The sequence below is a fragment of the Drosophila eugracilis genome, unplaced genomic scaffold, assembly GCF_018153835.1.
Source record: "Drosophila eugracilis isolate 14026-0451.02 unplaced genomic scaffold, ASM1815383v1 contig_2154, whole genome shotgun sequence".
Classification (NCBI taxonomy): domain Eukaryota; kingdom Metazoa; phylum Arthropoda; class Insecta; order Diptera; family Drosophilidae; genus Drosophila; species Drosophila eugracilis.
This window is the reverse complement of record NW_024573038.1, coordinates 4,180,533-4,191,735: the sequence shown is the minus strand read 5'-3', so window position 1 is coordinate 4,191,735 and position 11,203 is coordinate 4,180,533. Positions and strand designations below refer to the sequence as shown.

The 11,203-nt window shown below is 48.6% G+C and overlaps 2 protein-coding genes across 2 annotated transcripts; both read right to left on the bottom strand.

Annotated features, from left to right (window-relative positions):
- Window positions 1-130: 130 nt before the first annotated feature.
- LOC108108424 (alpha-protein kinase 1) lies at window positions 131-2,833 on the bottom strand. Its single transcript, XM_041818289.1, has 2 exons — window positions 2,720-2,833; window positions 131-2,351 (listed from the first exon to the last, which is right to left on the bottom strand). The coding sequence occupies exons 1-2, from the start codon at window positions 2,831-2,833 to the stop codon at window positions 168-170; spliced, it is 2,298 nt and encodes a 765-aa protein (XP_041674223.1). The 3' UTR covers window positions 131-167.
- Window positions 2,834-3,887: 1,054 nt separating this feature from the next.
- Window positions 3,888-9,294, bottom strand: LOC108108651 (proline-rich extensin-like protein EPR1). The gene is given in 4 exon segments (XM_017216754.2): window positions 3,888-4,529; window positions 4,531-6,570; window positions 6,631-6,699; window positions 9,079-9,294. Coding segments are annotated over 4 exon segments (2,352 nt in total). The 5' UTR covers window positions 9,082-9,294; the 3' UTR covers window positions 3,888-4,289.
- Window positions 9,295-11,203: the final 1,909 nt, after the last annotated feature.

Sequence of the window (11,203 nt, the reverse complement as noted above, 5' to 3'; positions counted from 1 at the left end):
TCAACCCTACTAAAATGTTTTAGCCAATAGAAAACCTCTTGTTGATATAAATAAACATACATTTAATCTATATTTCATTAAAATTTGTTAGGGTTAATAAATCGTTGCTATATGGAATGATATTGCTATCCCTAACTTACTCTAAGTACATCTAGCGTAGTTAGTGGTTAGAGAGCATCATCCACCTGAAACTGTATCAGATCCTCGACGGGAAAGCGGAAAAGCGAGGCGGTCTGTGCCTCGGCTGCCAACTGCTCGATGTTGGCGCTTTTCGGGTAGCGATAGTGCTCATCCACTGGGGTTTTTCTATATCGATGATCCTGACGAATGCTGGCCAAGGATACAGGATCTGGATGATCAGCTGCTACAATGGGATGCTCAAAATCAAGCAGCGGCAAGTTATCACTGCGGGAAATGGTACTTGAGCGATTTCCCGGCTGAGATGAAAGATGCTGCTGCCGAGTCGGTTGATGTTGCTGCTGTGTTTGATTGAGCGATAGATGATGTTGTTGCTGCTGTTGGAGTTGCTGCTGCTGCTGTTGGTGCTGCTGCTGTTGTTGTTGCTGCTTTTGCTGCTGTTGTTGCTGTTGCTGGTGAGTGGTGTTGCCATTAACCGCCTGTCTCGGTTCTATGGGATTGGGTGGATTGGGTGGCGGCAAATCGTTTGAATTAATCGCGTTACGTTGCATGTTGTGATTGTAGAATGGATTGGTTGAGGCGCGTATTGTTGCTGTAGGTTTCTGCTTGGGAAAAACATTCAAGTGCAACATGATGGGGCTAGTGTGGCTTTCCACCTGACCCTGCTGCCCTTGGCTCTGACCCTGTCCAGGACTCTGTCCATAAATAGGTTCATCAGCATGCACGCTCTTCGGAGGCGGATACTTGTGGGACTGGGCGTGGTACAACGCCTGTTGCTGACTATATCTGGTAGCCTGATCGGGGAAAACAACAGGCTGTTGGGTGGGAAACTTAAAGGGCGTCTGGTAGATGCCATGACCCATCTGGAAAGCGGCAGCTGTGGTTCCCGTTAAGGCAGCAGGCGAGGGTAAAGCGTAATCCTGCTGGAATGGATGCCGCATGACAGAGGCAGGTCGTGAGGGAGGCAGCACCGGATATATATCTAAATTGAGCTTAAATGGAACTCTTTTAAGAAGCGGCTGCCTGGTGGCATTCAGGGTGAGCACAGGTGGTTGAAAGTGCTGCCCGAAGGGATCTGCCACAAAGTGCTGCTGGCTGCCATGCTCCAGTAACTGTTGCTGTTGCTGCTGTTGTTGTTGCTGTTGCTTCTTCTTCTTCTTTTTAGACAAAGGTTTGCCATTCCCTAGTGGCTGCATGGCCAACAGGTTGACATCCTGCGGCGATCGAGGCTTGTAAGGATATAGCTGATCAATGGACACCCTTTGGTGGGGCATTACTCCGGGATTGTACCACTGCATAGGCATGGGCATAGCCATTGGAAACATGGGCATCGGAATGCTGAACTGCATCTGCTTCTTGTTGCGTTTTCCCCGAAAGAAATTTCCTATCCCACTAGACTTGAAATTCTTGAAGCTGCCAGCTATATGCAAGCCCGTTGGCATCATCACCATGGGTGGCAATTTACTGGGTGCCAGTCCTCCGATGTGCAGGTGCTGCAGAATGTCCTGGATGTTGTTCAACTGTTCAGCAGGACGACTCTCACCCTTTGTGAACTGCTCAGGATTCGGGCCATCGTAGGGAAAGTGAAAGGGTTTCGGGTTGAACTCTTCTTGAGCTCGCAGAGCTCGGCTTCCCGGTGTTTCCGAGTACTGACGTCTAAGTAAACCTTTTGTGGGTGCCGGCGGCGGCGAAGGTGAGCCCAAGGACAACTGCATGTCCTGGGTGGTAAGACGCGGTGGGCGTGGCATCTGATCACGCAGCAACCCCCTTAGAGGCGTCATGGTCGACGATCTCTTTGGCAGACGTTCATACACATGGGCGTCGTCCGGTTCGTGTGACGATGTTGCGTGTTGCTGCCGTTGCGCTTTCGTGCGCCACGTCCCGTAGATAGGTGCAACATTGCTATCGGCACGCTCCAATAAGTAGGCGGTTTCCCCAGCAGCTCCCTGCGACGCCTGCATCTGCTGGAGATGCAGTTGCAACTGCTGTTGTTGCTGGCGCAGATATTGTTGCTGCTGTTCGTGCTGCAGTTGCTGCAACTTGGCCCGCATCTTCTCGATGTCGCTGTCACCGTCTGAGGGCTCGGGCTCCGTCGTGGATGGTTCGTCTGCTGAGGACTCAATGTCGTTGGGCGATTGCTGCTGTAGATGCTGCGGTTGGTGCTGCTGATAAAGTGTAGCTGCGGAGGCGACCTTCACTACCATGAGAGACATCTGCAAGGCATACACAAAATAAGATCAAAGATTATAAGGTTACATGTGCTTCAAGATAATTGCTTATTTTGCCAAAAAAACAAAGCATTGAGAAATAATTGTTTACATAAATTGAATCTTAAGAGATGAACAATTGCAAAGCCATTTCACCCAATCAAGATAGTCTCATAATTGTTTCCAAAATTATAAGATGTGATCTCACCAGTTTTTACTTTTGGATTTTATACGCACACAATGAAGGACATTTTTTGTTAAAGATAAGTTTGTTAAGAGTTTTTGGTTCGTTTTAATATGTGATGAAATATATCCTTAAACTTTTGCCTTTCTGCATGTAATCTGTTAAAAAGCTATAGATATGGTCAACTCACAATTGTGTACCCCAGAATCAGGCCCATAATCCACCGCCTGCCTTTAGTTGAGCCTGGATCCAGTCGCGTTCGAGTGTCCCTTTGTCCTTGACTGGCTGCTGGCTGCATGAACATCTTTCCGGACTCTGCTGCTCGAACCACTCGGCTTGCCTATCGCTTTATAAATGTGGGCTTGAGCTTCTGCCTCATCGCGGATCGCAACGATGACTGAGTGCAGCCAGGCGCTGGCGGCGCCTAAAAAGCGATGGTTATATCGGCCCAAGTGCAACAGCTTAATTAGAAAGTTTAATAGTTTGGCTGCGAAAGCAAAACAGCGAACTGCAGACAAATAATTTGATTGCTCAGGCGAATTGGTGCTCCCAAGCATGGGGAAAAGAAAGAGATATCAAAAAAGCGCATTGACCATGAAAATCTGAAGATCGCAAACGAAGTGACTAGAAATATCTCGAGGGGGCAATAAATCCGAAGTGGTTATGCTCTGACGGAGGAGTTTATAATGCTATTAAACATTCTAATTCCTAAACTATATTCATAAAAGTGAAATGATCACAGATGATAGGAAATAAAATGATAAACTGATGCAACATTTTTATATTGTAATTCCCACTGTCAAAGTCATTTTTAGTATAACTCGATTCAAGGATTTACTAATTTTAAAAATAGGTAACTTTTTAAGTACAAAACTTAGATAGATTGATTTTTCTGATAATGAGAGGATTTTCTCAAAAAAACCTTCAGTATTGTAAAGAAAACTTTTACTTACTATCCAATATGTAAATGTACAATCTAGCTTAGAACCAGTTTCTAAATTCAAAGAATTTAAATTGCGCTCTGCCACCAGTGAATGTCAAGGTTAACTATTAACCTGCACCTTAAGCAGTTTATTGCTTGCAAGCAACAAACTCCTTAGCATAGTCGTAAAAACCGACTTTTATGATAGCGGCTTAAAGATGAGCGCCCAACCAGACCACAACATCTCCCGGACATGAATTGCTCCCATTTCCCGCTTTGCCAAATATAAAATAAATGCGTGGAAATACTTGAAAAATGTATTTCATTGTTCGTGTTTCAGGAATTGCTGGTTAAGCGTTACAGATGTCCAGTTTTCAAAGACCGCAAGTTAGCTCACATTTCCCCATCCCCAGAAGAAAGCAAAAGAAAATGCTTATAAATATTCGAAAAACTTATTTTATTGTTCAGGTTTCAGCGATCCGAATAAAAGGTTTATTTAATCGTAATATAGAGCTATATAGTCTTGAGCTGGCGTCCGTCACAGACGACGGCCGCCCATCGATCGTAGCGTAGTGGTAGAACATAGCAAGAGTTGGATAGACTGTTAGCTGTACAATTGGGGCACTCATTTACAATGATCCCTAGCTGTATGAGTATGCGATTCATTAATTACAAAAATAAAATAAAAACAAACAAGTGTCGTCCTTGCAGGCGCCCCAGTGGCGCCCTCTAGCACCGCTGGCGGCTGATCGTGTAACGTTAGACTGTACGAGTATTGACTAGATCAATCTAGCCCTAGACGAAGGCCCTATCCCTAATCATCTCTAGATCTATAAGTCTAGAAGGTGAAGGGGATGCTGGGCACGGGGTACGAGTAGCCCTGGTGTTTGGTTGGTGGGGGTGGGACGTAGACTGTGGTGCGCTGAGTCGGGGGTGGCACGTACACGGTGGTGCGCACGGTTGGTGGGGGCACGTAGACGGTGGTCTTACGGGTGGGTGGTGGAGGAGGGCGGGTGGTGCGCACTGGTGGGGGTGGCAGGTAGGTGGTTGGTGGACGGGTAGGGGGGACGGGTTGGGGGACGAGTGGGTGGAGGAGGTGGGCGGGTGGTGCGCACTGTTGGGGGTGGCAGGTAGGTGGTTGGTGGCCTAGTTGGGGGCCTCGTGGGAGGCAGAGTAGGGCGAGGAGTAGTGCGGATGGTGGTGCGCACGGTGGCACGAGTGGTGGCCGGTGGGGGTGGCTTGTTGGTGGGTGGCAGGTAAGTAGGAGCCGGGGTCGTCAGACGACGAGTAGTGGGTGGGTAGGTGGGGGGACGAGTCGGTGGAGGAGGTGGGCGGGTGGTGCGCACTGGTGGGGGAGGCAGGTAGGTGGTTGGTGGACGAGTTGGTGGCCTGGTAGGAGGCAGAGTTGGACGAGGAGTGGTGCGGATGGTGGTGCGCACGGTGGCACGAGTGGTAGCCGGTGGTGGTGGCTTGTTGGTGGGTGGCAGGTAAGTAGGAGCCGGGGTCGTCAGACGACGAGTGGTAGGTGGGTAGGTTGGGGGACGAGTTGGTGGTGGGGTGGCACGAGTGGTGCGCACAGTTGGGGGAGGCAAGTAGGTGGTTGGTGGCCTAGTTGGTGGCCTGGTTGGGGGACGAGTGGGTGGTGGAGGTGGGCGGGTGGTGCGCACAGTTGGGGGAGGCAAGTAGGTGGTTGGTGGACGAGTTGGTGGCCTGGTAGGAGGCAGAGTTGGACGAGGAGTGGTGCGGATGGTGGTGCGCACGGTGGCACGAGTGGTGGCCGGTGGTGGGGGCTTGTTAGTGGGTGGCAGGTAAGTAGGAGCAGGAGTGGATGCACGGGTTGGTGGGCGAGTGGGAGGTGGCGTTGGACGACGGGTGGTCACTGGTGCTGGTGGCTTGTTGGTGGGTGGCAGGTAGGTTGGGGGAGGACGAGTTGGTGGACGGGTTGGTGGTGGGGTGGCACGAGTTGGGGGACGGGTTGGTGGTGGGGTGGCACGGGTGGTGCGCACAGTTGGGGGTGGCAAGTAGGTAGTTGGTGGGCGAGTTGGTGGCCTGGTAGGAGGCAGAGTTGGACGAGGAGTGGTGCGGATGGTGGTGCGCACGGTGGCACGAGTGGTAGCCGGTGGTGGTGGCTTGTTGGTGGGTGGCAGGTAAGTAGGAGCCGGGGTCGTCAGACGACGAGTGGTAGGTGGGTAGGTTGGGGGACGAGTTGGTGGTGGGGTGGCACGAGTGGTGCGCACAGTTGGGGGAGGCAAGTAGGTGGTTGGTGGCCTAGTCGGGGGACGAGTGGGTGGTGGAGGTGGGCGAGTGGTGCGCACAGTTGGGGGAGGCAAGTAGGTGGTTGGTGGGCGAGTTGGTGGCCTGGTAGGTGGCAGAGTAGGTCGAGGAGTAGTGCGGATGGTGGTGCGGACGGTGGCACGAGTGGTGGCCGGTGGTGGTGGCTTGTTGGTAGGCGGCAAGTAAGTTGGAGCCGGAGTCGATGCACGGGTTGGTGGTGGTGGTGGCCTGGTTGGTGGTGGAGTTGGACGACGGGTGGTCACTGGTGCTGGTGGCTTGTTGGTAGGTGGCAGGTAAGTTGCTGGTGGACGAGTGGTTGGTGGCCTAGTTGGAGGCCTGGTTGGAGGAGGAGTCCTTGGTGGTGGTGGTGGAGGAGGAAGACGGGTGGTCACCGGTGGTGGTGGCTTGTTGGTGGGTGGCAAGTAAGTTGCTGGTGGACGAGTGGTTGGTGGCCTAGTTGGTGGCCTGGTTGGAGGAGGAGTCCTTGGTGGTGGTGGTGGAGGAGGCAGACGAGTGGTCACCGGTGGTGGTGGCTTGTTGGTGGGTGGCAAGTAAGTTGCTGGTGGACGAGTGGTTGGTGGCCTAGTTGGTGGCCTGGTTGGAGGAGGAGTCCTTGGTGGTGGTGGTGGAGGAGGCAGACGAGTGGTCACCGGTGGTGGTGGCTTATTCGTGGGCGGCAGGTAAGTCGGAGGAGGCCGCGTTGGTGGCTTGGTGGGTGGCCTAGTTGGTGGCCTGGTGGGAGGGCGCGTTGGCGGCCGGGTGGGGGGCTGGGTGGTGCGCACGGGCAGATCGAACGGCACTTGAGGCGTGGGGTAGAAGTATCCTTCGGCGGCACGAGTCTTGCGCTGAAAGTGGGTTCCATATGAGTTCCTGCGGTTGAAAGATCAGCAGATCTACAAACTTACCTCATGGGTATCGGCCGATGCGGTGGCCACAGCCACAGCGCAAAGCGCCAAGACGAACAGTGCACTTCTCTGTGGGGAGGAGAATAAGAGAAGGGGCGTGTTAGTGGTGCTGCATCTGGATGGGCTTGGGAGGTGGTGCGGTGCAGAGGTGTTCAGACTAACGACTGGCTCTAACAACCTGATTGCGACTAATTGATCGCCTTCTAGGCTAATCGCCTCTTCACGCTTAGTGACGACGTGGCCCGGATCGGAAGAGGAGGCAAGGCAACTCCGCTGGCCTGCAGTTCAAAACTGTGGTAAAGTTCAGCCAACAAAGCCAGCGAATCGATTTAACATAATGCATTGAAAATCACCCGAAATGTTAACGCAGACATTCAACTTTGACAGGCATTAGCATCTCTAGGTCAGTCCCCACCCCCGGAGCAATGTAAATCTCGAAGATTGGCGCTATTGATACATAATGCCTATGCTAATCCGATGCGGCACAAGAGATACGAGCTCGATTGGGACCCGAGGAAGCAGCCCCTGAATTATGGCTTCCGACGATGCTGTCAAAAGGTTCATTTGCATTTGTCGCTGGGGTTTTCGGCAAGGTCATTGTTAGTTAATGAAAGTGCTCGTCGACGGACGCATCTGGTCGATGAGCTAGCTCAATTAATTGGCCGCTGGAGAATTTTCGGTGGTTATAAAAATAGCCGATTATGCCAGAAACCGGCCCGGATCCGGGCACCAAACTTCAGACCAGTTCTAGCCATGATTATATAATAATCAGCCAAGACAGGCCATAAAGATAGTGAGAAAATCCGAAGTTGCCTGCCGAAATTAGCATACGCATCTGCCATAAAAAAGAATAGTATGCCTCGGGTGTCATTTATAACCAAATCTCATAGATTACTGCCCATACCTCCAAAAGCGGCTAGGTCTACATATGAGTTTTTTCCCCCTTTTCTGATTGTTTGCTAATTTCAACGAATATCTGACTTTTGTATGTAAATTATTTAAAATAATTTATGCTAATGAACCTGAACTTTTTGCTGTTCTAACTTGTTTTAAATATCGCATCGGCAACAATTTGGCTTAGGAATTCGAGAATCAAATCGGGTTTCAATTATGGGTGGAGGGAACTTGAGGCTAAGAAAGTGAAAGGACTTGGAAAGATACTCGCTAAGGCAGAGTGCTTCTCTCTGGGCTGTTCATTATGCTAATTGGCAGCTAATTAATCCGATTCACACCACATCGAGGGCAGAGCCTCAATGCCAAGTCTGCGAGGCAATCAAATTAGTCCGAAAACTGTGAGAGATTTCGCCGAGATTATAGCCTGGGTAATACCGCCAGGGAGCCCTTCAACTTCTTGAATAATGGGCGGCCTTTCAATGACAATCTAGCAGAATTCTAACCTAATGGAAACGTTTTTATGGCTATTTACCTAAATACACCAATCGCAAATTGCGACTGGCAAATGTCAGAAGCAAAAGCGAAAATTATGGACAAAAAAAAACAAGTTTTAATTTCATCTTCTTCAGCCATGTCAATGCTGACATAGAAACTGCCGCCACATGGCAGAATGCACATGCAGCTGGTCCATCCTAATGACTTAATACGCAAATTGCGGATCGCGCCAAGGCGATTTAGCTCTGTGGGCGAGCAACACGGCGTATGCGTAACATTGCACTCGATGCCACTTGCTTAATTTCTACATGGTTTAAATGTCAACCGCCAGCTGGTCAACTCTCGGCCGGATTGATGATAGACCTGGTCCAGAGCTGGACCCTAGCCAAGATGTGAAATGCAAATAGACGGCGATTGAATTGGAACTGCAGTTGGCTTTGGCAATTTGTTTGCTTTTTCTTCTTATTTACGATGCTCGGGTATGCACTGAGAAAAAGTTAACTACAATATACTAACAACACTAGCTTACTAACTCTATTTTTATATCCTAATTGAAACCTAAACTTAAATGGATGGGAAAAGAGTAACTTAAACCCTTTTTTTTTTGCAAAGTTTTACGATGTGTTACTTTCTAATATCTTAAGTGCCAACCCTTTAGGGCTATCCTGTATTGTTACATTAATTAAAATTGATTTTGCTATAGAAAAATTAGGTGATTTGGATGAAACATTCATTAGGCACAGATCAAAAATGAATCTAGTTTGATATTTTAGTCTAGTTTTTTTCTAATCTATTTGTATTACTGTTATGCCAAATATCACTTTTAAGTTATTAAAATATCCTTTTAAAACACAACGTAAAACCAAATTTATCCCAAAATATTTGAAACTATCCAAACTGATGCTTTTTCTTTCTCTGCAAAACTGTTTCCTTTGCGAAATGTCTTGTTTGTCTTCACACCGAGGGACACTTGTTTAGTTATTTTATTTTTGCACTTTGCACACGATCATTGTTCGTTTTGGTATTAGGTTAGATTAGATGGGAACTGGGTTCGGTTACCATGGTGTACACTTTCGGACTGCTACAAACGGCAGTTGCAATAATCCCGGGTGCGGAGGTAATCCTTTGGGGTGCGTATGTGCGTGGATAATCCTTGCGGACGGTACTGTGAGGATCGGAAAAGGAGAAGACGCGACCGATCGTATCAAATTCAATGGACGATTGAATTTGATCGATGCCAAGCTAAGTTGGTTTAACTTCTAGGTCGAGTGTGGAATACCAACTAAAGCATCAAAACTTGTAGATTTTCTATATATACTCGGACCCAGCATCTGCCCAGACGGGCAGCGCAGTCGGCAGAGGCATCTTCACCTGGGCGACAGCTGTTAACACACGGCCAAAAGCCGAAATCGAAAGCGTTTTGGCCAGATGAAGATGTGCCGAAGTCGCTGCCTCTGTTGACGTCAGCGTCGACTGCTGACTGCTGACTGCTGACCAGACTCCAACCAGCCAGTCAACCAGTCTCGGTTGTTTGATGTTTGTGAGTTAACAGCCAGATAACATGGCTAAGACAAAAGGCAGCCAAATTGAGGCCCAGTAATTATGGCAGAGGAGCAACTAAGTCAGCCAAACCACCAACCAACGAAACAACCACCAACGCCTGCTCTTGTTGGCATTTCTATTTAGCCAACTGCGATTTTGGGCAAATATGCTCGTACTTTTTGGCAGAAGTCTTTGGCTAGTGTTAAACACGTTGTCGTGCAGCATTTAATTTGGTAAATGGGTCCGAGCCACCGAATTTCATCAATCGATGAGACAAGTTGGCTCGTCGAGTCGAAGCGAAGTCAAGTCAAGGCTCCCATCGAAGCTTGCCAAGGCAAATAAGGCCGAGAAGATCAGGCGTTGGCTAATGGCAATTACCCGGCCGGAGCAGGCCTAAATGCAGTTGGTGTCGAAGTTGGAGTTGGCCTATTGAACATGAACCGGTTGACTTGGCCAAAAATGCGTGCGACCGGGGGTCAGCAGATAGCAGCTGGAGTTGAATGTTAAGGTAGGCTTAAAAACTGACTCTCTGACTCTGACTCCGAATGCGACTCCGCCTCATCATCCGAATGACCTTTAAACGCACACTCGATGATCGCCGATCTGCGATCTACGATCTACGATCCGCGATCCGCAATCAGTGCTGCATTCTTTGAGCGACACCCAAACGGGTTTCAGCATTTGTCATCGCCTGCATTTCGCTTTTTTAATAACTAGAATTTATTAATTTGCCAAACAGTCACGTCTAGATTTTAATGAACCAATCAGAGTGACACCCACTGGCCAAGCCAAGTCATGAGCCATCCCAAAAATAGAAATGACTTTGAACTCTTTTGGCCCAAAGGTGCGTGGTCAATGGGTAGTCAGGGCCAATACAACGCCCAAAGGAAGTGCAGCCGAGCGGAAGTCACCCCTTTGGCCATCATCAGGTACTTAGAGGCACAATTAATTCTTAACTTTTTTATTGCATAATTGCTGGCTAACTATTCGGGTCATAACTTGCTTCGCACATCCCCACAAAGGCAATGACACTCGACAACGACGTCGACGGCGACTGCTGACATTTCAAATTTGTCATTGCGGATAACTGAAGCGACTGAGTTGTTTTTATTTTTTTTGTTTTTAGTTTTTAGAGTGTCGAATACCGGCTAGAGGAAAAGCCTTTTTTTGTGCCGCATCATCGGACATTGCAACAGACAATTATTCAACGTTTTCCATGCCAAAAATATGAGAATTTACAGCCTCGAGTTTTGGACTCCACCGAAGGACGTTTGTCTGTCACATCAAACAAGTCCGTGACTTGTGCCTGTTCTAAACCGCATTCTGGACAGGTTGCTATTCGGATAAATTAAATTTATAAAGTGGCCGATCTAGGGGAGTTTCAGCTTTTGTGTGAATTGTTATTAGCTTTTGTGTTCGGGTGCGGAAATCATGATATCTAGTTTTTCATTATGTTTTATCAGCGTGGAGATCTCGTCTTGGAGCTATTTCCGAATGCTGCTACAGACATTGTCTTGTTAAAATGGTCTTTTTAATCATCAAAAACTATGCAAAAAACCAGGTAAACAAATCTTAAATCATAATGCTGACTAAATTTTTTCTGGTACACCTCACAAAAACTGCTGGCCAAACAAAAAGCAAA